General features: G+C 33.5%; 1 protein-coding gene across 1 annotated transcript; it reads right to left on the bottom strand.

Moving 5' to 3' along the window:
* Window positions 1–2,844: 2,844 nt before the first annotated feature.
* On the bottom strand, window positions 2,845–5,145 carry LOC145681498 (uncharacterized). Its single transcript, XM_081753148.1, has one exon. It carries the CDS (start codon window positions 4,900–4,902, stop codon window positions 3,703–3,705), a length of 1,200 nt encoding a protein of 399 aa, XP_081609274.1. The 5' UTR covers window positions 4,903–5,145; the 3' UTR covers window positions 2,845–3,702.
* Between the last annotated feature and the right edge of the window lie 19,188 nt (window positions 5,146–24,333).

Here is a 24,333-nt window from a genome sequence, read left to right as displayed (position 1 = left end):
TAATAGCAGAGTACTTATGCTGATATTGCTGACTTTTTTAATAGCAATTAAGTGACCATACAATGAAAAAAAGTGTTTTGATATTTTGTTTTGTACGTTTTTAAATGCAAAACAGAGAGAATCTGAATGTAGTCAGGTCATATGAATTACTATTACTTAGTTATATTATTAAGTTCAGAATGAAGTCAGAATGAAATAAGATAAATCAGGTTTTCAGCTTCTACAAAAATTTCCTGGTAATAGGACTTATTTTAATAACTGATGAGTGCTTTTTCCCTGCTGAAGTTATAATTACACATCCGGGCTTTGTTTTCATTACGACTTAAATAGCTCTCAAGGGTACTTGCGAAGTAATAATAAACAAAGCGTGCACTGAATCTTGAATTTACGTTATTCATAGAGATGTAATTTGACCACTACTGATTTTATTTAGAGAATAATAGAGAAGCGGTAATAGTAGAGAAGCGGTTAAATTCCAGCATCTCAGAACACATCTTGTTTCATATCTTGTAGCTCATTCTGAGATCTCTTTTGAAGCTTTCCGCTTTCAATTAATAATTTCCCTTTTTGAAAAAATAAAAATAAAAAAAATATTGTGTAAGACCATTCATTATAGGAGAAGATGGATCAATGATACGGTCAGCAACAAAAGTTCTTTTCGTTTCGTAAAATCTATTTTGGAAATAAGGGAAATATGGCTGGAACGCACAACGCATTGAACGTACAGAAAAAAAAACATTATTTTTAACTTACTGAAAACTGCACTCAAATTTTCCTTGCACTCTGACGTCATTTAAGAAACTAATTTCATCAAACGGAAAGAAGTTTTGTCGCTGACTGTACAATGCTCACCTCTGGTGTCAGTCATCCCTCAGCCGTTTCCAAACCAATTAACTGTCTAGTCGACAACATCATGTCCTCTTTCATCCAACTATATTCTCATTTCAAGAATTCTTTCATATTAATCATTTAATTTTCATTCACCAGTCGTCTCCTTTAGTCTGTTGGACATAATTATGGGACGTTAAAATAAAAATTTCATTTCAAAATCATTAATTGATCTCTCCCTTTCTCTGAGATTTTAGTTTAACAAATAATCGATTGTTGCCTTCCTACAACAGTGTCTTCACTTGATTAAATATTTATCTTCTAGAGAAATGATTTTTAATTTCCACTTTTTTCCTGCAGATTATACGCGCATATAATCTGAACAGACTAACAATTTTAAGTTTCTATTTGTTTCAGAATTTAGTTCTGTGTGAATAAGTGTTTGGTACATAATACAAGTAGTTTGTTTATTTGCTGTTGGATATATTTATATGATTCTGTATTTGAACATAAGTTCCTCAAAACCGAGCAGCTTTCATTTGTTCTTCATGTGGGAGAGATTTCAGTTTCCTACTTCGATTGGAAGGAGTGTGATTTTAATTTAAACAGTCTCGTTTTAAACCTCAGTAATAAGAAAAGATTTGTAATAATAATAATAATAATAATAATAATAATAATAATAATAATAATAATAATAATAATAATAATAATAATAATAATAATAATAATAATAATTATTATTATTATTATTATTATTATTATTATTATTATTATTATTATTATTATTATTATTCGCAGAATAATACGAATAATAAATATTGAGATTTGAATAGTGATTGATCATTACAATATTATTAACTAATATTCATAAACAGGATCACTTTGAAAAGAACTTCACTGTTTTGTAGAACTCGGTCAAACATTTAAACTTTTCTTTTAAAGAAGGATTGAAATTGAAGTATGCAAAAGAGCTCCTTCGTGGCTAAGCGGTTATCGTATAGGACTTTGGCGTGGGAGGCCTGGGTTCGATTCCAGGCGGGAGCTCATGTGGTTCGCATTCCACGTTAATCAGTAGGTCTTCGTCTCATATAGCCTTGCTGCTGCAATGGATGTTAATCTCAAAATCAACTCAATTGAAGTATACAAAAAAAAGTGGCCATATTAATGGCTATTCTTGATTATCTTCAACTTCATGGATCAGATTGTCGTAAAAGCAGAAATGTATATTATAGCAAACATAATCTTATCCACATTCTAATCAGAAGATCATGAAACTGATTTTTTCTTCTTTCAGAAAAAGTTTCCACTGACTTGTATCAGGCAAATACCAAGATAATAGATTTGTTTGACAACAAATTTTTATCAAAGTTTCAGAGTGGAGTCCAAGTGCCATCATAGCACTTTGCATTTGGTAATATACCGTTGCTATTACTACTACTACTACTACTACTACTACTACTACTACTACTACTACTACTACTACTAATAATAATAATAATAATAATAATAATAATAATAATAATAATAGTAATAATAATAGTCATATGGAAATAATTTCTGTAAAAATATCACCTGGAGTTTATACATTTGAGTATAATATCAGGGTATTTGCCTAATAAGATCAATGAGAAACGTAGCGACATCTCACACTGGATTGCTCGGGACAGGATTTGAACCCAAGACCTTCTGACTACAAGACGCAGAGCATAATATCTTACGCACCGCACTGACTCGTGTTGCTATTAATATTTACGTGGAGTATCAATACATTATCAATGTGATAATATAAGTACTGTGAAAAGAATCGTTTATAAATAAAGACGATAATTATAACAGTACGTACATGTACGATATCCGAAGAAGTTGTTAATATTTTGTAAATGCATTGATTATATTTTTTTTAACTGCAAACACTTGTGAGTCACAGAAAATTTTATACAAAAAAGTTCACTAAAAATAACATCGAACGGTATATGCATAAAAAAAATTTGAGAAAAGAAAACCTAAACACTCTTTTTCAATTGTGTATATATATAAAATTTTATTATACAAAATACGTATGCAACACATGATGTTTGGTTAAATATTTATAACAAATAACTTTGAATAACTTTCTGATTGTTATACAGTGTCTACAAAGTACATCAGGAGATATGTCATCTTTTTTTCTTTTGTCTTTCTTCTAAACAAGTTCTAGTTAGTTCATAGGCGACAGTACAGTCTTTAGAATGGTTTAAATATTTTCATGGTGTAAAGTGGACCCTATATTTTACTTTAGAATTTACTTGATATATATAATGTTATTTCTATCTATTTTGAAAGAGTTTTAAACATTTACAAAAAAGAAAAAAAATATTTAATTAATATTCTAAAATGTTGAATATTGTGTTTCGATATTGACATAACAGTATATTTTTCACTAAATTTAATATTGTGCAAAATATAAATTTGTGCAGTAATACTTCTGCCACGATAACTAAAAATATTTACTAATAAAATACATCTGGTTTGTTTTAAAGAAAAAAAATTCCTGTTTCACGATTCTTATTATAATAAGCGTATTTTAAATCGTTTTACAAGAACTCTCTGTAAACATGTAGTGACTGTGTCCGGTCTTATTAATAGTAATCATGCAATATCTGTTAACAATACAAAGTTTGTTTATGATGTATATGAGAAAAATGAGCTACATTTTTGATAGATCTCAACATTAATTAAAATATTGTCGATATTCTGATTTCACTTTTACCTGAGCATCTATCAGCAAACATGTGAACTGTTCATGTTTCATGCTCCACACAATATCAGATTTATCAGTTTTAGGAAGCACATCACTTGAATTTGAAACTGAGAAGAAAATGTTTTTTATTCTTCTTATCTTTCAGCTCTGCAGTTTCTCATGCTCCACGCTCGGCGGGGAAGTTCAGGAGCAAGAGGAGTTGAAGCGTACAAACAATAATCGTGAGGAAGGTAAAGGGTACCTGATCGAGAAAGAGGTCCACGTCCACGTCGAGTAGGAATTCTCTGCGTTGGCAATCCTGAAATACCTCTTGCGTAAGTGTAGCACACAGGAGCACGTAGAATTCGCTTTGGAGATTTTGTTTTTCTGGGAGTTTTAGTCTTTTCTTGACGAATCACTAGGGAATTTAAACTTAGTGACTGTAACACTTTGCGAAAGGAGGATTTACGGGATGGTGCTGGTGGTTCTGATGATGTTGATGTCCTGGGGAAAATTCTTGGACTGCTGTCCTCACCATTAGTACTTAATACACTGCTAGTACTGCTACTACAATGTCCGCTGTCACTTGACGATTTATTACTTCCACTATTGTTCCTGGTATTGCTGCTATTAAGAGTTTTCTTACTAGATGACGAACTGTTTGTGTTCTTCTTGGAGGAGCATTTATCTGTAATATCACTTTGGTTATCATTTCCGGAAGATGAGGAGGAGGAGTAACTATCGGATTCACTAGAAAAACTCTTTCGGAAATCGAGAAGTTTGACAAGATGAGATGACATTGATCTGTGGTGTGAGGGCGATCTTGTTTTGCAGCGAGCACTCAAATGCGTAGTTGATGAATTAGGGAAGGTCATGGTGTCCTTGAAAGTATGAAACCCCCTGTGGTCCTCTGTACTGTTACTTTTCAACAACCTTCTAATAAGTCCATTACTTCCTCGAGTTTCATCTTTCACTGAAAGCGCTCTACCGGTTTCTGGCGAAGATGCCCTACGATTATTATTCGGTGTTAATGATAGGAGGGCGTCCACTGAGCCACTACGGTCTGGTAAACCATGTCCGGGAATGTCCAGACGATTTGCATTTCTTGGTTCGCGAAGACGTGAATATTCATTTTTAGAAAGTTTTCTTGCAATGGTACGAAATAACTGCACACCTTTCACGTCTCTGTTGGCAGCCGAAGACACATTGTTGGTAGAATCTTGTACATTGTCCTCACTACTGGAAACACGATGTCTTGGTGTCACTAGATTTAACTTACTGTCCTGAAGTTGATTCCCACTATTTTGCGGGGAACCATTTTCGTCGACACTACAGTTTGTTTCTTCAACCGTCATTTTCAGGAAGAAAAACAACAGCAAAACTGCACAAAAAAACTAAGTTCTGTTTGCCGGCACCAAAGGCTGGTAGTAGCACAACACAACAAAAGTTCAGTTGTCCGCTTGGAATGGAACAGGTAAACACATGGATGTGTGTTGACAACAAAATCGATACTTAAATAGAACAGCCGCGTTAGGCAATGCTTGAAAGCAAGCTGCTGCGCTCAGTCGAGCTGGCTGTAAAGGTAGATGCTAACTGAATCTTCGATCCAACGTGCCGTGGTATTAAAAGCTCCGGCCAGTTGGGCTTTGCATCATCAACACGCATGTGCGAACGAACAAACTCAGTGCTCTAAGCGCAGTGGTAAATAGGTTTTCCACACACCCCGACTCCCTTCCAATAAGGCTTCTCAATTTCTAAACTTCCTTTGAAAACGCCTCTCTTCTGCGTGTTTGCGCAAAGCACTGTGACGCGGAATTCCGAGTATTGGCACATCGACAACAGGTGATTTGGTAAAAGCGTGTGAATAAGAAGGATTAAGACGAAGGAAAGAAAAATAAATAAATTAAGAGTAGGTTAAATGGCACACGAAGTTTTCTTAAAGCGACATCAGTCGAGAGTATTGACGCATGACTTGTGAAACGTGGCTGAAAACAACGTGATGGCACATTTCCGATCAATTACCTACCTAAGAAAAAAGTAAGAAATGCGTCGATAGCACTAAACTTAGATGGAATGAGTAAACGGTTAAAAGTTTATGAAACTTTTTTTTAACAAATTTTATTTACCAGCCTCGAGTTGGAGAGTAAAATTCGTTTGATCATATTTTAACCTTTTTAAAAATATACCTGATCACATCCTAATTTTCAAGTTTTTTTCTGAAATGAGACGCATTCGTTTTCTGTTATTTTTGGAGGTGTATATACACAAATTGCAATAGCACATTAACCAAAGGAATAGCCTACTGTGTTTACACGAAAATTAGCCTAATTTATTCTATTATATAAATATACGATAGCCTTCTCCGTCAGGCTAGTGGTTAGCCGTGAGCTTTTGGTGTACGTGATCCCGGGTTCGATACATTGTAGGAAAGCATTGAATGTGTTACAGTGGATCAGGTTTGAGTTGAGTTGATTTTGAGTTTAACGTCCCGTTCAGCAGCGAGGCTATATGAGACGTGGACCTACTGATTAACGTGGAATCCGAACCACATGAGCTCCCGCCGGGAATCGAACCCGGGCCTCCCACGCCAAAGGCGTGTACGCTAACCGCTTAGCCACGGAGGAGCTCATGGATCAGGTTTTCATTATGAAACACATTTGCTACTGTGAGTACGTATGTCATTTCAACTTGCTATTTGGTCACGGTTTCTCAGTGGTAGGGCGTCCACCTTTGGTGCTTGGGGTCCCTGGTTCCATTCCACCGCACGCCAAGTGGATTTTCTGGTGGACAAACACCGTGTACGTGGGTTTCCTTGGGGTTCTCCCGTTTCCTTCCGCTGTTTTGATTTCACCATTTCATACGTTTCTCACTGTCACCACCTTCTTTCGTCCACATGGCATAAGAGTGAGACGTAAAACTCAAAGCTTTCATTTTATTTTTCATTTTGCTATTAATCCAAACAAATAAACGTACTGTAAGTAATGGTGTAGTATTTGGAATTCCCGAGTTTGAGTCCCGTGGCTGTTAATCCAGACAGATTTTCTTCTTCAGTTTTATTTAACTTAGTAGAAAATACTGGAATATCTTTACATATAAACTATGGTTGTCTCCTTTATATAAATGCTTTCTCATATGTTTATTAGGAGCATGCAGGTGTGCCTTATGGTCTTCCTAGTACGTACGTAAGAAGAATGCCCATTACTCCGCACGATAACTTAAACGAAAGTGAAATTTGAATTCTTTTTTATGCAGTAGATAGCTAGAACAACTAATTTGATCGAGTTCGCTAATGATATTAGTCCGTTAACTTAACGAGTAACGACGACTTACGTTCTCCGTTAGGCAACAGGATAACTCTTGAACGAAAACGTATTTTTTAAATTCTCTTTTCGACAATAGATCATTAAAGGCATTATTTCGTTCGAGTTTGTTAATAGAGCCAATCCGATAATACCATGGGTAACAGTGACTTTCATGGTTACTTTCCATATTCCATTTTCTACTATTAAAATAAAAGTAGTAGAAATTAGACACCTCGCCGTAAGATGGCACTAAACATCCTCCAGCCATTGAGATCTAACGGATGAAACTGAAAACTTTAGGTACGTGTCCCTTTCTACTGCCAGAGTAAAATAACTTCACACATTATTAAAAAGAGTATTAAAAAATGTTGATTGATGTATTCTGACGAATGGCAAATACAAATGTATGATCTATTGTCAGCGCTGAGGACCTACCAGATTTAGTTGGTTGTTGGATTGATTTTTTGCGTCCCTTTCAGCACCGAGTCTATATGAGTCCTGCATCTATAATTTAAGATGGAATCCAAACCACCATAAGATCAGTTCATAATTTCCAAGGCTTTCACCGGGTTCCCATGCACCAGATGCATGCGCGTTAGGCACTAGAAAAACGTGGAGACCTTAGGCCTACCAGAGATGCCCCTTTTGTATTCGGGGCCCATTCAAGCTCGCGCAGGTTAAGGCTCATTTTCTTCAAAGGAGCTCTCATATTAGAGCTCTCACGCTAGGATAAACTTGTGCTCAATCCAGCTCCCGCTCTCTATTCTCACTCAGGCTCGTACTCGCTTATGTTTGCACTCACTAGCTAGATTGTTGCCTGAGCTCATTTGGACATTGGCTCTCGCTAGATACTTACTGACATATGAAGTTCGGGCTCATCCATTGTACTCGAGACCAGTTGTACCTGGGAGCATGGTTCGCTACTATGGATCTCTAGGGTTTACTGCTTGGAATAGAAAGTGAACTACTAACCGACGATTGAACCTAGACCTATATGCAAGAGAAACAAGTGCGTTAGCAGTTTAACCACAAACGACCACCATTCACCCGATCAACTCAAAATGAAATTTCTATGTACGTCTCAATGTTATACTCTTTTGGCTAAGAGAAAAGAATGGTTAATGAAAGCGAATGATCGTGAAATAATTAGTAGAAAGAGATTGTGATGGGATAAAACCCACAGACATGATGTGTGTAAATTTTCATCATAAAATCGCATAGGCTGGGTTCGTACTAGGGATCGCTTGCACCTGAATTGAGCACTATAACCTCACATAAAGCAAATAAATGTTATTACTTGGTTATCCATTATTGTTATCATATATAGATATAGCGTAGTTATAAAATACGTATATCAAAATATGAAATAGAAGTAAAGTCGGAAAACAATGCTACCAGTTATAGAAATTTCCGCTTCCTCCCACTTTCTTCATTCTACCATTTCCTTCATTTCTCGTCAACACCGTCTCCATTAGCCTAGCCAGCATAACCGTGGGACGTAAAACTCAAAGATTTCATTTCATTTCATTTAAATAATGTAATAATAAGCAGAATTCAGACAGGACTTTGGAAAGAAAATGAAAATAGCATTCGTATTCTTTATACGCAACACCTCTAATAAAAATAAATTGTTTATTAAATATATATGGAAAAACAGTAGTCACATGTCTCCTTTTGAATGAATAAATGAATGATTATGGGTTAATGGAGACATCAGTAGTAATGCTATTTATTCCTGTCACAATCAATACGACTGCCCAGCTACATTTGAAGATCAGGCAAATACCACGCTCTATGAAAGATCAAGAAAAATTAGATACCCCAGATATGTATTCAGTCTTATGTGAATGTGACATAACATATATTGGACAATACAAGTCAAATATGAGAAGCATACAAGAAACTATACAATTAAATCAACCAGAGGAGACAGCATTATCACAACATGCAGTAGTTGGACATAAATTTTGTTTGAAAACGCATCTGTTAATCACTCGTGGGTATAATATGTTATTAAGAGCCTGACATACTAAAAATAATACAAAATTTACCATTTTTCTTTTGTTTGCTTTTCATAAGTGGAAGGAGATAATGAAATGCAAATTATCACAATTATAGATAATGTTATTTTACAACAGAAAAAATGAACCTGAAAAATTTTCAATGTAGCCATCCATACAAAATTACAGTGTTGCCAGAATAACATTTCCCCCAAAATCTAAGTTAAGATAACGACTTTAGAAACGAACTTAACTGCCTTTGAATACGAATCATATTGTCTTGGAATTCTGTGAACTACTTTTAAAATAATAGCTGTATTTAGTTTGTAATAATCAAAATAGTTTTAACATATAGTTATTAAAATTAAATAATAATGTTATGTGGTAAGTTGCATTTCACAGGGTTGGCGTGGGTCAATAAAAACTTGACCCACGACCCACTGACCCACCACCCATCGTGACCCACGATCCACTGACCCACTACCCAACATGAACCACGACCCATCATGACCCACCACCCACCATGAACCACTCTCATCCACTGTGACCTACTCTGACTCACCAAAATCCATCGTCATTAACCCTGACACATGACCCACGGCCTCTTCTCTACTGACTAAAATGTTTACACTTGTAATAAAACAAGACTGTGAAATTATCACTAATCGGAGTTTGAATTTCTACGGTCAATTGCTCAAGCACCACTTTGTTACAATAACGGTGGATCTGACCTTTACGATATAAAATGGTAAAGTGTTTGTCAGTGAGGAAATTGAAGCACTTCGAGGAGGGAGGAAATTTTATTTTTTTATTTATTTATTTAACAATCACCAGATACAGCTCAGAGGCCATTTTACACTGGATATCCAACAACAACAATAACAATGGAAAGGATTTGGGAAGGTATTGGCCAGGGCCTGTTTAGTAGGTACCATCCCGGCATTTGCCTGGTCGGACTGAGGAAAACCCTGGAAAACCTCAGTCAGGATGGTCGGCAGCGGGAATCGAACCCACGACCTCCCGAATGCTAAGCCAACGCTCTACCACTTGAGCTACTTCGCTCGGTTCTGAATTAATATGTGTCTAAAATATACTTGTACTAAGAGAGTATTCTTGCAAGTGTTAATTTCTCAATGCATTCCGAAAGAAACTTCTATTCGCAGGAAAGTACCCCCGTACAATATGGAAAAGGTTATGATTTCTCAGTTCACAGTATTTTTCTCACAAAAGACTTGGAAAAACAGTTTTTCATAGCGTATAAAGATGCTCGGGTACCCTCTGTGAGAGCATCTCCATAAAGTATGCTCATAATTGTATAATCACTAAAACACCACGTTAAATTGAAGTTACAAATATGCATAATTGCAATTATTATGAATATTTATTCAAAGTAGTTTACCTTCTAGTTTATAAAAAGGAAAGAAGAGATATTAGAAATTAGGTACAAAGTTGAATAACACAAATAAGCTATTAGTAATACAAGTATACATTTTCCTAACTCGTAATTTGCCATCTTAAAACAAATCTGAAATCGGGTTTATTTCCTGTTGGCCTCCAGAACTCTTTCGTGGTTAAGTCATCCGCAGCGGAATGATGTTCATCCTTCAGCCAAGAAATAACTAGCTCGTCTATTTTGAGCTTGTCTACCGGTGGGCCATTAACATTGATGAACAACAAGTTAGACAATGTTTAAGCACTTCGTCTATTTTTAATATCTGTCATCTGTAAATCCATAAGAGGAAATCCCCGTTCGCACTCTGTCGTGGAAATTGATAATACTTCTACCCGACGTAGAAATTTCTGCAACTCCTCATCGACGAATCTGCTTGTTAGACTTAAGTCTGATAACGATTTTTCTCAGTCAGTTTTGATATACTCAGCAAGAAGTATCACTATACAACATCTTTTCCATATCGACTATGTCAGTTGGCAATGTCGACTCATGGAAAACAGAAACTTCATCTGCCACACTTTCGATAGGGGAATCTTATGCATAAATTATTAATTAAAGCCTGATAAACTGATGATTTCTTATTTGCTTATAAATTTAATTTTTGTAATTACACATGAAGGTTTGATGTCATTATCAAGTTTCCTCCCCCCTAGAAAGCAAAAGGGAACGAGATTACGGAGAAGTGTTCAGAGGTTCCTGAGAAATTTGCCCCTTCTTCCCCTTCAATTACCACACTTCTGTTTGTCATGGGCCAAATTACGATGAATTTCAATTAAATTATCATAGTATAATTATTTCCTTGTTGAATTATCGATAAATTTCAGTGGAAAGAAGGATGAAACTTGGAAGTCCAAAATCAAGGTAAGTAGACCAACGTAAAGGAGAAAAAAGTGTAAAATTTTCCATATACAGTAATTATGCGTGCAATCCAAACTTAAAATTTCCGTGTAATTAAGCTTACAGTACAAATTTTATGTCTATTTTTTTCATAACTTTATGGGTTGATTGCCCTGTGCTAAGCGCTCCATATAATTAACATAAGTTTCAGCAATTTTTATAGTAGAAAGCAATGGATATATAAAGCAAATCACTGTATTTTTTGTTTCTGATTTTTTTCTTAACTAATATCGATCGTTTTCGATCATTTTTACAAACCAACTCACTACCAATTTTCCATATATAGAAAGTGCCCCCCCCCCACCCATAAAGGGGAATTTAAAAAATGCTAGGACACATTCTGTTTATTTTCAATATAAGAGTTAATACACTGAATTTCGGTTCCGTAAGTTTAACGGTTTGCGAGATACTCAATTTTTTTTTTTTTTTTTTTTTTTTTTTGCAAAAATTTGGATCCTCACTACCTCCTTAGAATATGTATTATAATGAAAGTAATATAACATCCCAGTTTGGATTAAGGCATAACTATATACCAAAAATAATTTCATTTGACTTTGCAATTTGGCTGTGATGATAGGGCACACACAGTTACATTCAATTTTTTATATAATAATTTATATATTACAGTGATTCAAAAATATATTTTTTCCAGTAGTTAGCTCCTCTGAAAACTTGCAGACCTAGAAAGCCAAGTAGTAGCATAAGTCCTATTGCTATTATTACAATTATAAATATCAATATCTAAAAGTGCCTGAAGTTTTTTTTCTTTTTTTTTCACTTAGATGTACTCACCTTAGGTAAGTAGACGAAACAAATGGAAAAGGAAGGGAAATGGAGGTCTTAAAAGTAAAACGCAGACAAATTCACCAGTCTTCAGAAGACACTGTCTACAATGCAGTGAGCAGAGTAAGTTGGTAAGTCAGACCGAGTCGATGGGTCAAAGTGGGTCATGGTGTCTGGTGGGTCGCAGTGGCTCATGGTAGATGGTGGGTCATTGTGGGTGGCGGGTCACAGTAGGTCACATGCTGTTGACCCACAACTCACTGATCCACTGAGAAAACTTGACCCACTTGACCCACTGACCCATTCCATCTCTGGCATTTCATGATATCATTTCACTTGTGTAAAACAAGCTAAAGAAAAATCGTAAATTTTGTATTATTTTCAGTATGTCAGGTTCTTAAGAGAAAGAATAGAAACAAAATTAGGTGATAGTACATTGAACAGAGAGGAAGGTTTGAAATTAATTGATATTTGGAGTGCTTTGTTACGAAGTGAACGAAGGAAGAAGATAATAATAATAATTAAGAAAACGGTTATATTATAAATTTGCATGAAACCGTTGTATTTGATTAAACTTTTAAAAGAATTATTGTATAATAATCGCTTTTGGTATAAGCTTAATTTGTTACATTGTGAAAGGTAGAAAGAAGACAGAGAACGTAAAAGAAAAAGACAAAAAGGTGATGGGTAGAAAACACAGAAACAGAAATGATATGGAAAACAGCAATTTACTGTGCACAGTTAGTTATAAAAGAAAAAAAAAATTTTCTAATAATTTGTTAGGAGGCAATTGGAAGCCACATAGCATCGCTGCACTGCTATATTGATAAGTTGTAAACATAGATACGTTAAGAAAAGCACTAGCCCGATTGTTACGAGTAACCTGTGCAATACGTTGGCTTACTTCTTTGATGAAATTGAGACCCCAAGCGCCATTCGATTCAATGCCTACGGTTACGAATTTTTATAATTTTTTAAAATTTTATCTTTTCTTTCTTTCTTTTCATTTCTTTTTCTTCTTCTTTTTCTTGTTTTTTTTTCCATTCTTTGTCGGCTGCAATAGCTCCTTCTTGTGATAAAGAAAGAGTAAGGTTAGATGATGCGAAAACGTCAGAGTAGGTGAAATCTCAGAGAAAAATCTTCTCATCCCCTCTTCCACAGTACCTGCGTCATGCCATCTGGTCTTTCGCCGTCAGACCTCTTACACCCCGCTGATTCAGGAATAGATGAAATTTCCGCCTATGTGATCTCCAACTAATGTCATTCACGTTGGAATGTCTCACATGTCTTTCGGAGCTACTTATGCAATAGAGACCGTGCAAACCATTCTGTTTGACTGATGCATCACATTTAGAGCAGTTGTGTGATTAACAGATGTCTATCCCACGCGAAGTGCAACTGCAATACAAAAACGTTTGTTTGAAAGGTGCAGTCTAGAGTGTGTGATAGTAATGGCTGTAGCCAAGCACCTAAAATTGGAGATGAGTAGGCGACAAGTCCGTCCTTGTCCTCTTGACTGTACTGCTTGTAGTAACACTTGTTGATGTATTTTGACCATCAAGCTATCCCAAACTGATTGTGAACTTCTGGCCGTTATTTCAGGAGAACGTAAACCAGCCAGATATGCAGTCTTTAATATCAGATTATATGCAGGGCTCATCTTCCCGACTGAGGAATATCTCAATGGTACGCCGGGATCCATAGAAGGATGCTAAGCATGTAGGATGCGCCAAATTATTTGCCCGACAAATACTAAGACTTCCAGAAGCAACTGGAAGGGGTACATGTATTCATGCGTTACTATTTAGGTTACAGTTAAGTAATGATTACAGTACAGTTTTCAAAACGGTGTTAAACTTCTTTAGTAAATCGACTTCACTCCAAGACGGAGAACAGTGTAAAAAAGATAGATTAGTCTTGATATGGGGTACAATGCACGAAGGAGATAAAAACCTGAATGTGCTGAGACTAAGGGCCAAACGTGACAAAAAATATATATATTTTTAAAAAAGTTTTTTTTTAATTAAGAAATTACGTGTTGTCTCAGATAAAAGGGCTGCACCAAGTAGGAAAGCTGAAGAGGTTCTAATAAGTTGTATTCCATGTGCTGAGTTTTTAAATTGTGAATGTAACACTTCCATTTGATCTTGCAAAATTTCTAAGAATCTTACTTCACACTTCATAAAATGTAAGTGTAACCCAGTGTCTGTTGCCATAGTTTGAACATTGTGTAGCTCACTTATAACTGTGTCAAGATCTCCTGGTAGTACCACCATCTAAGTACCAAATATTTAATTCACTGTTAATGCTAGACACTATGGATTGAATTGTCGTGGCGACCTAAAAGATCGCCTTCTTGTACTCTACGTTGCAAAAGTATCACTTCGAAAGTCCATGTTATCACTTAGAAATAGGTTACTTGATTCTGTGTCTTGATAGACATAGTGAAAAACCGATGGAAAATTATTTTTAATTGTCAGTAGCATTGCGTTTGGGTTCAGTTCATTGAAAGCGTTACGAAAGTCTAACTTCAAAAAAGCTTGTGAATGAGGAGCAGAAATTAAATTATATCACAATTAAATTTTATTACAATATTTGTATTGTGAAATAAATTTCCAAATTAATAAAACTCTACCGATGAATGCAGTCAGTGCATTTGAAACGTAAAATAAAAAAAATAAGATATTTAAAACAAATACCAAAAAATGAGTTTATTTAATGCTATCAATTCTTGGCATAATTTGGCTCTTTCAGTATAATGTACTCATGTACTGAAGGCTAGTAACAGACTAACCTCTTTGCGGAATCAAATCTGAGACTACATGGAGACAGGTCTGTAGTCGATAGTACACGGCAGTAGACGCCGTATATCCTCGACTTAATCTTATGAGGCGTTTACACTTCTTATTTCTGGCAACATCAGGCGCGAGTTTTTCTGTTTCTTCTCGGAGTGAGTTGATCCTTCTTCATACCTACACCCATTTATATTATTAATGGTGTGATTTAAGTAAGGAGTGTTATCAAGAAAATAGTATAAAATGCTTTTAGAATATTAAACGATATTGTATCCTGCACATTTTAATTGAATTAATTAATACATGTGTTTACATTGTTCATTAAAAATGCCCTCCATGTCTTTTATGACCATCATAGATGATCACAAAACAGCGTATACCCTCTGAAAAGTTTATGACTACAGCACTGCATGGAGCAAGAGTCAATCATAAATACTCCAACATTAAGGTAACCAGTGTTACATGTTGCGTGTGGTAACTTTATCACTTAAAAAAAATGTCAGGCTTTAGAATATGTAACCTGAAGGCAAACCCGCCCGAGCCATCGGTTTATTATAGCGCCTCTTGTGGAAACATTTTGAATTTCGTCCTTCGAATGCGCGACTTACAGATGGTGAAGCCATTCAAAGCAAAGTGTGTAAGTGGGCAACATATGCCTGGAAGCTCTATGATCTTGTTGTTATATCAAATATAACACTATTTTTTGAAATATATATTGTTCTTCAGTGAATCAAGGTTTATAAATTCCAAGAAGTGTGGTTATTCATAAATTTTTCTTGTGTAATAGAAAGTGTTAATTGCATTAGGTGCGTTATAATTTCCATAAGAGAGGTGAATGCAGTCTGGTATAATTACTATTGTAGGTGAGTGTTAAATTTCGTACTGTGTGAGAATTATCTCACCGTTTCATACACGTTGTGTAATGAGATGTACGCGTTATTAGAATTCCGATTGGATTTATGCATTATTAGAATTCTATTCGGACGCAAATGTTCTTTGAATTAATAATTGTAAAATTATTAGTAGAATTGTTTTTGCTTTTGGAAATAATCCATTTAACTCTCTTTGATTTTGACTTTGCATTGTTTGATTGGTAAATTGAAGAGATTTACGTCCTACTCTGTGATTTTTGTTTATTGATATAAAATATTAGGAACATATTGTAAAAATATATAAAAGATTTCATTTACCGCGTCCTACAATACCTATTAATATATATTAGTATAGAGATATTTCTATCTGACTCGCATAGTAAGTTCGTAGAACTAAGGCTCTTTCTTAATCAGTTATTGCATTTTTGCTATTTTTGTATAAGAATTAATTCCCAATATCTTTATCCCTTTAGCATTAGAGTTTAATGTTTAATCTCATAATATTTTCTTTACTTGTCCTGGTCTAAACAATCATCAGCCCATGACGAGGCTTACTAACAGCACGTTACAATATTTTATTTGATTTTACCAGAATAAACTTTAATCGTAATATTCTTCCCTTATACTTCATAAGCTAAAAAAAAACTTATTGTATTAATATTTTATTTAATAAAACTTTAATGATTGAGAATAGTGTTGCCCGTGAAACACTAAATTTTGTCGTCCCGTTGCGAAAACGAGACGAAAGTTTAGAGAAAAAATTATTTATAAAATCGAAGCCAGGCGATTAACTTCACGAGGCTCATGACCAACACTTGATAACTCAAGTCTTAGACCTTAAACACTATTCTAGTGTTACATGCTTTATACAGGGTGTCTATCGGTCACGAAAGTCACGAATGTCACGAAAAAGTCACGAAATCAGAAAATGGTCATGAAAGTCACGAAAAAGTCACGAGATTTAGCTTTTGGGTCACGATTTTTTTTAACTGTTCAAATGTAAGTACAGATTGTAAACTTTTGTTCTATAAAACGTCAAAGTTAACCACCAAAAATGTCTATGATCAGCTTTAGACGCTACCAAATCGCAAACAAATACGTTTCTATCGCATGGATGAAAATTCGGTTTAATTCGCACCCAAATTCGCTCTTGAAAATATTAGGAAATTTTATGATTTGGTAAAGAAAAGGTCACGAAAAACTCACGAAATTTCATTTTGGGATTTTAGTAGACACCTTGTTATAGTATCCTATAAAAATCATAAATTGATAATCTTGTATCTTCTTATTATAATTAATTTTGTTCAAGAATCGCATAAAAGTGAGTATTTTAAGCGTAGATTAATATTTGTTCGAATTATTCAAAATATTAAATATTTCCATAATTCGTACAATTAGGTTCTAACTTTAATATGGGTTATTTCAAAAGTTCGTTTCGTTCGTTATTTTTTAATTTTTTAAAACTATTTTTCATATTTTTTATCCGTTGAAAAGTTAATATCGAATATTGAACATTTTCGTTTCTTTCTAAATTAATTTCGAAGTATATCTATTGAATTCTCATATTTCTTTTGGTGAACGTAAAACATATTCTTACAATTACAATAAGTTAATTGATGTTCGTTCATAGAGCGTTAGTTAGGTTCGATACTTAAGGAGTGCAATTTAAGTTAAAGATTACTGGCAAAAAAGCATGCATAAAACAAAAACAACTCGTTGAAAGTTTCACTCTTTGCAATAGTATCTTACGAGTGTATGCTAAGTGTGAGCGCATAAATATGAACGGGAAGTGAATGACAGCCGAACAGACCAAGGCTATTCGCGAGCGGCTTATCCAATTCTACAAGAACCACTGCTCGCGTGATTTTACGGCTGCTTTAAACCATTTTAAGTGTGAACATCCTTATAGTACAGTGCATAGAATGTTGAAATATTATATTGAGATTGGTGAAGCATCAAGAAAGAAGAAGTATGGTCGCCCAATTTCAAAATGTACACAAAATCTGAAAAGTGAGATTAGACGAGAACTCTTGAAGAACCCTAACTTCTCAAACCATTTTTTGGACGAAAATATCAAATTTCTGAATTAAGTCTAAGAAAGATCAAGAAAGAACATAGATTCAAATTTGAAATATGAAATTGATACATCTGTATATGTGTATCATTTATACAGATGAACAGAAGAAACGCGCTAAGATCAACTGCTGAAAACTCTCCGACAAGAAGTTAGCGAACAAGGGTGAGATCGAAACAAAAACGAGGGCGCGACAAAAGTTCCTCATGCTAGTTCCATTCAGCGCTTTTGGACTCTGGTTAAACACGAAATGGCTACAAAGAATACGTTCATCAACGATGTGAAAAATATACAAAAAGAAAGTGGTTAGAAATATTAAAAGAAGCGGCAAAAAGGAGTGGAGAAGCGCTTTCAGAAAGTTCCGGTTCATGTTTCGAAAAATCAGTCACAAAGGAGTCTACAGCGTCAAATAGTAAATTACGGTACTTCTTTTCTCAGTTATCATTTGTTTATTATGTTAAAATGTGTTGAGATTTCTCAAGAAATAAAAAAGTTATTACAAAAATTCAAAGCACCTTTAATTTAAATCGCACTCCTTAGGGACGGGTGGTTTGTAGAATTAAATATTGGATTTTAGAAGAAGGAAACTCGAACGTCTATGACCAAGTGTACGGTACGATGAGCCCTCTTTCATTTTCCTTTAGTGCAGTCTATCCAAGCCACGGAGTTGACTTAGTGTTTTGCCGTATCCTGTGTTCGAATCTTGTTGAAATTATTTAGATGTTGAAACTGGAACAACAATTTACCTTGACGGAAAGAATATCAAAGACGTTTGTGTATTCGTAGGCAGAAAGATACGGACATTTTTCTATTTCCGTTATTACAGCGATCTCAAATAAGTGTTCATTTTCTAGCTAATATCACGTGCTTTATTTTGTGCTGATGGTTTGTTTACTTGTGTGAAAACAGAAAAGTGACAGAATAATTCTCAGAAGTGGATTAATTTTGTTAGTCATGCAGGCATATCGTTTCTATTCATTGTTCCAATTTTCTTATTTGTTGGTGTACTTCATATCAACAAGGAAATATACCGGCATTTGAAGATAAAGTATAGTTCCTCATCGTTGCCACTATCCGCAGAACTTTATCATGTAGCCAAATTTAAAATTTCCTATATGGAAGGGATAAATTATGCAATCAACCATTATAATAAAGAAACCAGTATTTTTCATAAAAAATAAAACTGTTATGGGAGAATCGTAGCATGTCAACATTATATTAATTAGAGTAATGTCATGCTAGTAACCAAAATATATTGATCAATCAAAGTAAATATAAGTTTTCTGATACAGATAGTATGTGATTGTTTATATTTTAACTTCATTAACAACCATAAAAAACTTCTCTTTGGAAGTAAAAGCAGGTATAACATGCGTAGGAATTTTCATTTTTGGTATCAAAGTAAATTAATTGGTAATGCGTAATTCTAGAGGAAAACATATTTCCAGTTACGTTCTACAGTATATTTTCAATTCAACGAGGCTTATTCTCTTTAAATGTAAAAGTAATTTAAAATTTTAGTAAAATCAGTTTTAACTCATTTATTTAGTGGCAAAAGTAAATATTTTGAACAGTGAGAAATTTAGTAAAAAATTTGCAGTTTAGATGTATAAGGGGATAATAATATTTAATTCTTACTCCTCAAAGAAAGCTTTTTCTTTACCTTCAGTGTATTCTATTAGTCTGGTGCTCGTATGTCATGAATGTATTGTCATATTAAATCATAGTTTGTGTAACCCAGAGTGTCTAAAATTATGATGAAGTACTTTATTGACATGGGTGATTGTTTTTAAAAAGATTTAGTATAAGTTAGATTAGAGTAAGCATTAAGTTAATAAAATTGTTAAACGGGAACGTGCTTGTCACATTGGTGCAGGATCAACAAGTTTGTTGACTGACCCTTGTTGCATTTTAAGTGGCTTAGATAATGATGGAAACTGGGACAGCACTACTTATTGAAAGGCATCAGTGAGAAAGTAAAGTATTATAAACTTATATAGAAGTAACGAGAGAAATAAAGATAGAAGGATACATGTTTTGTTAAAGTAGGTAAATAGTACATTGACAAGACAATCCCTGGTGATTGTTATTTAAAATTAATTGAAATCCACAGGATTTGAATTTATGTAAAAGTGACTAAACGTATACTTTATTAACTAATTTGTTTTACAAACTCTGAAGGTAGCAATATTAAATACAATAGGACGTCGATAATCCGAACGTCAAAAATTCGAACTCAGTCCCTAGAAGCTTTTTACATTTTGTCTTAGCGCTAGAGATAAACAAGCAATATGGTTGTGTGAAGTAAGTGTTTTTAAAAAGTTCATTCATATGTAATTGTTTGTCATACATATTTTTATTTTCCTTTAGGCCTATACAAGTTAAGTTTTAAGTGCACTGGCGTGTCTGGCATGTAAAATTCGGGGGGAGGGGGCATCAAAGAAATTGATTTAAATGGTACTTCCTAGTCCAAGACGTTTATTACCTTCGATTCCATTTTTTCCCATCTGCTTACCTTCACGAGCCCCCTGAGGTATATCAAGAACTCTGTTATAATCGTTTCACGACCTGAATATTATATTCCAAATAAAATATTATTATTATTTATATGTTATTCTATGGTTAGTAAATAAATTAGAATAAAATATTGAATATTTTGTACTTCAAATATTGGGGGACGTGTCCCCCTCGTTCTCCCCCCAGAGACGCCTGTGTTTAAGTGTGAATTACAAGAACAGTGTAATTTAGTGTACGAGCAGGTTCTTTAGAATCATTAAATGTAAGTAGCCTTACGTACGGTACCATAATTACTGTACGGTACTGTATGACCACTGTATCGATAAAATAGCATACTGTACAGTAGCCTATATTTAAGCCTAAATGGCATTTTCTTTATTTTCGAAAATCCGAACAATTTGAAAATCCGAACTACTTGTGGTCTCAATAAGTTCGGATTTTCGACTTCCTACTGTACTTTCATTCGGTGTAAATAGTTAAATGTATATTTATTGTATAACTTGGTTCAGCCAGAAACTAATTTGTTTTAAAAAAAGTTACTATCATTCTACGTGAAACAATTATTCTTGATAACTTATAATTCGCTATATAGGAACTCATCAGTTAATTTTCTTAGTTCAATATAAAGAATAATTCAAGATATAATTTGGAAGTTTGGTGAATGGCCTCCATTGGAATAATTTGTAAGTTACTAAGGAACAACTTGTTAATTGAAAGATACATATTATTAGCTTCTAAAAATCAATTGTAAGTAAGATATTTAGAAATTGAATCGCTTTCTGTTAAATGACATTTTTCACAATTTTAACTTTTTTAAAGAAATGAATATTTTAGAGGTAGATTTAACAATTTGTGTTAAAAAGGCGTGTGTTCCTTTGAAACGTGTTACAAATATAAGGCATTCTTCTTTTTTTTCTCATAAACGAAACGTCTCGTAAGAAAATTTTTTGCCATTTCCTGAAAAATTTGTTTATTGTACATACGCCTTTTTAACAGAAAGCAATTCAATTGAGAAAATGAACTGGGTGTAACAATTTTCGAAATTAAAAGAAAAAAAACTCCTATGATATATCAGTAAATCTTTAAAGAACAGTGCATTTGGGAAAATTACCTAAAAACTTTAAAATGTTAAAATATTTAACGACATTCCGAAAGTTTACAAAATTTCTGCATGAAGTAATCACAGATAAAATTCAGTAAAGTGTACATGTGTAAATATAATTATCTAGTACTCATTTGTTCGGATAGTGCAATAATATTCGCACCTGTAAGAAATTGTAACTTTTGTTGAGTAATTAGGTGTTGTTTGCGTGATGCGTTACGCATAATCAACTTCCACGGTTGCTAAAGAAATATTTCTGCTGTCAAGTAAATTAAGAATAATCTGCTGAAGAGCTTCTTACCTGTTAATAATGGATATCACAATAATGGATACTAACGACGCTTCTGATTTAGTAATCACCACTTTGGATTCCTTAGACGACATCCCCTGGAAAAACTGTAAAATGTCGTAATAGTAATCATTACTAATATTTACAAAAGTTTATATAGTTTATATTTCCACAAAAAAAAAAATCAATAATGGTTTATACTATATTTAACAACATTACTTGCGAAAGAGCATTTATTATCGAAACTCTATGTATGCTTTTAATCGTACTGAAGCTACAAATAACTTACTAAAATTGAACCTTAACGGTTTATATATATATGTATACCATTACAATCTTTGTCATTTCTCCTCTTCGTTAATATACAAATGATAAAATATACAATAAAATCTACACTACATGTTGTTGATGAAACGAAGAGCTGTATTTCAGATCCTAACACGACAGAAAAATCACACTTTTTTTAAAATATCACGTAGTTTCTTAGAAATGTTCCAATTGGCGGAGCAGTAAAATAATCCACCATTTAACGAAATGCATGTCCTCAATTATCACTTATGAGATTTACTTCTACAATATTTCACAAGTTTGTAATATTCCATTTTTTGAGATATTGCGGAATGGGGCATACTTGCGAAAGTTACTAAGTTAATAACATGACACAATAAGGAGCGTACAGTAGTTTTCTGATAGAAGTCCTTTTTATCTTCTTATATTCCAATAGTAAATTGATAGTAGTAGTAAATAATAATAATAATAATAATAATAATAATAATAATAATAATAATAATAATAATAATAATAATAATAATAATAATAATAATAATCTTTATTTTAGTGCCGCGAACAGCTTTTGACAAAAATACAGCACTTGGTATCAAAGTATGCGATGGAATAATACTACTAAAAATAAATAATAAGAAAGAAAACAATAAAAAGAAGGGTACTAATATAAAACACAATGTAGATAAAAGTCAGTTAAGCAGAAATAATTCCTTGTCAACGCAGTAAAACTTATCAAGTTTTCCATCCATCTAAAACAACAAAAAGCTAAGAACAGCAGTCATAAAATTACATTTGGCTTAATGTTTCTAAACGTCATTGATTAAAAACTGCCAGTCAGATCACATAAAACTTTCACATTGTTTAATACAATAAGTCGAAAATGAGCTTAAAGAATATGTCAATTTTTTATTTTTTTAATTTCACATTTCCAATTCAGAGGAACCAAAATCATGGTATTTCTTATGCTATGATTTGGCACTTTAAAACCTACGTTTTGTAAACAATATTCACTGATATAAATGTTATCTAGTATTTTTTGCATGCATACTCTGTCGAAATTTTTTCATCTATTCATAAGACTTTCTAAACCCCAATAATCAATCCAATATTCATAACTATGTGAGTAATAGCTCATTTTCATTTTAAAACATAGCAGTCGAATAAAACATTTTTGCACAGATTCAATCTTGTTTGTCAAAGTTTTAGAAATGCTGTTCCAAATTACCGAACCAAATTCTAATTTTGGTCTTACAAGTAATTTATATAGAAATACATACGTTTTATCTCTTTGAAATACAGGCCACTGTTTAAAAATAAAACCTATTATCCTTCTGGCACCTTGTACAATACAATTTATATGATTAGAAAACTTTAACTGACTGTCAAATGTAATACCTAGGTCTTTAATAATGCTTACTTTCTCAATTTGTACACCGTTGACCTCATATTTACTGACATAATATTGAGTTTTATTGGTGTATGTCATAAATTTTGTTTTCTTATCATTAATTTTTAGAAAATTATTTCTACACCACGTGTTTATTGCATTTAAGTCTTGTTGCAGTAAATAGTTATCGAACTCATTGTTGACCAATCTGAATAACTTCATATCGTCAGTAATAATAATAATAATAATAATAATAATAATAATAATAATAATAATAATAATAATAATAATAATAATAATAATGCTACTATTGCAAAGTTCTATTAGAAAAATTATAAAACTCGAGGAAGTAACTGAGGAAGCAAACAGTTCATTTTTATTTTCTCTGAAAATGACTAATCGATGTCACTCACCTCATTATTTTTCCGTGCTTTTTGCTAATAAGTTTACATCTTAAAACAAAATTCTTAACGATCATGAACTAGTACATTTTTTAAAACACAGTTGCTCCCTTCCAATAACTTGTTATTCATTAACCGAATTCCAAAACACGTGTATCATAACACGTGCATTTATTTCTATCAGGTTTCAATTTATCAGCGGATGTAATCTAGTTTCTCATTATATTGGCGAGCTTCCAATACGTTGCTACCAGTTAATGGAATTCTAGAACACATGCAACTCAACACGTGCATTGTTTTGATCAGGTGTTATTCTAACACAAGAAAGAATATATTGAATAGGATTTGAGTTTCATAAATTATACAGGATATTGAAATTTGTGTCACTTTTCAATGCAATCTCCTTTTAGACGCACAGATTTTTCGCAGTGTTTATGTTGTGGTCCTATGGATAGAAGAAACAGTTCTTTAGGGATGTGTTTTGACTATTGGAAAATTGCAACAACCCGAATGGAAAAATACCTTCCAAGTGTCTTTTAGTGTCGAAAACAGGTAATAGTGAGGTCCAGCATATAGATTGCGTAATATACCACATCAAAGTTGTTATGAACAGAACTTTAAGTTAGTAG

Source organism: Thermobia domestica, chromosome 3 (genome assembly GCF_964235325.1).
Source record: "Thermobia domestica chromosome 3, izTheDome1.hap1.1, whole genome shotgun sequence".
Classification (NCBI taxonomy): domain Eukaryota; kingdom Metazoa; phylum Arthropoda; class Insecta; order Zygentoma; family Lepismatidae; genus Thermobia; species Thermobia domestica.
The sequence above is the reverse complement of the archived record's forward strand: the minus strand, read 5'-3'. Positions and strand labels throughout refer to the sequence as shown.

Bases quoted from the DNA above. Each gene is read 5' to 3' on its own strand.
- LOC145681498 (XM_081753148.1), bottom strand. From the start codon at position 4,902: ATGACGGTTGAAGAAACAAACTGTAGTGTCGACGAAAATGGTTCCCCG.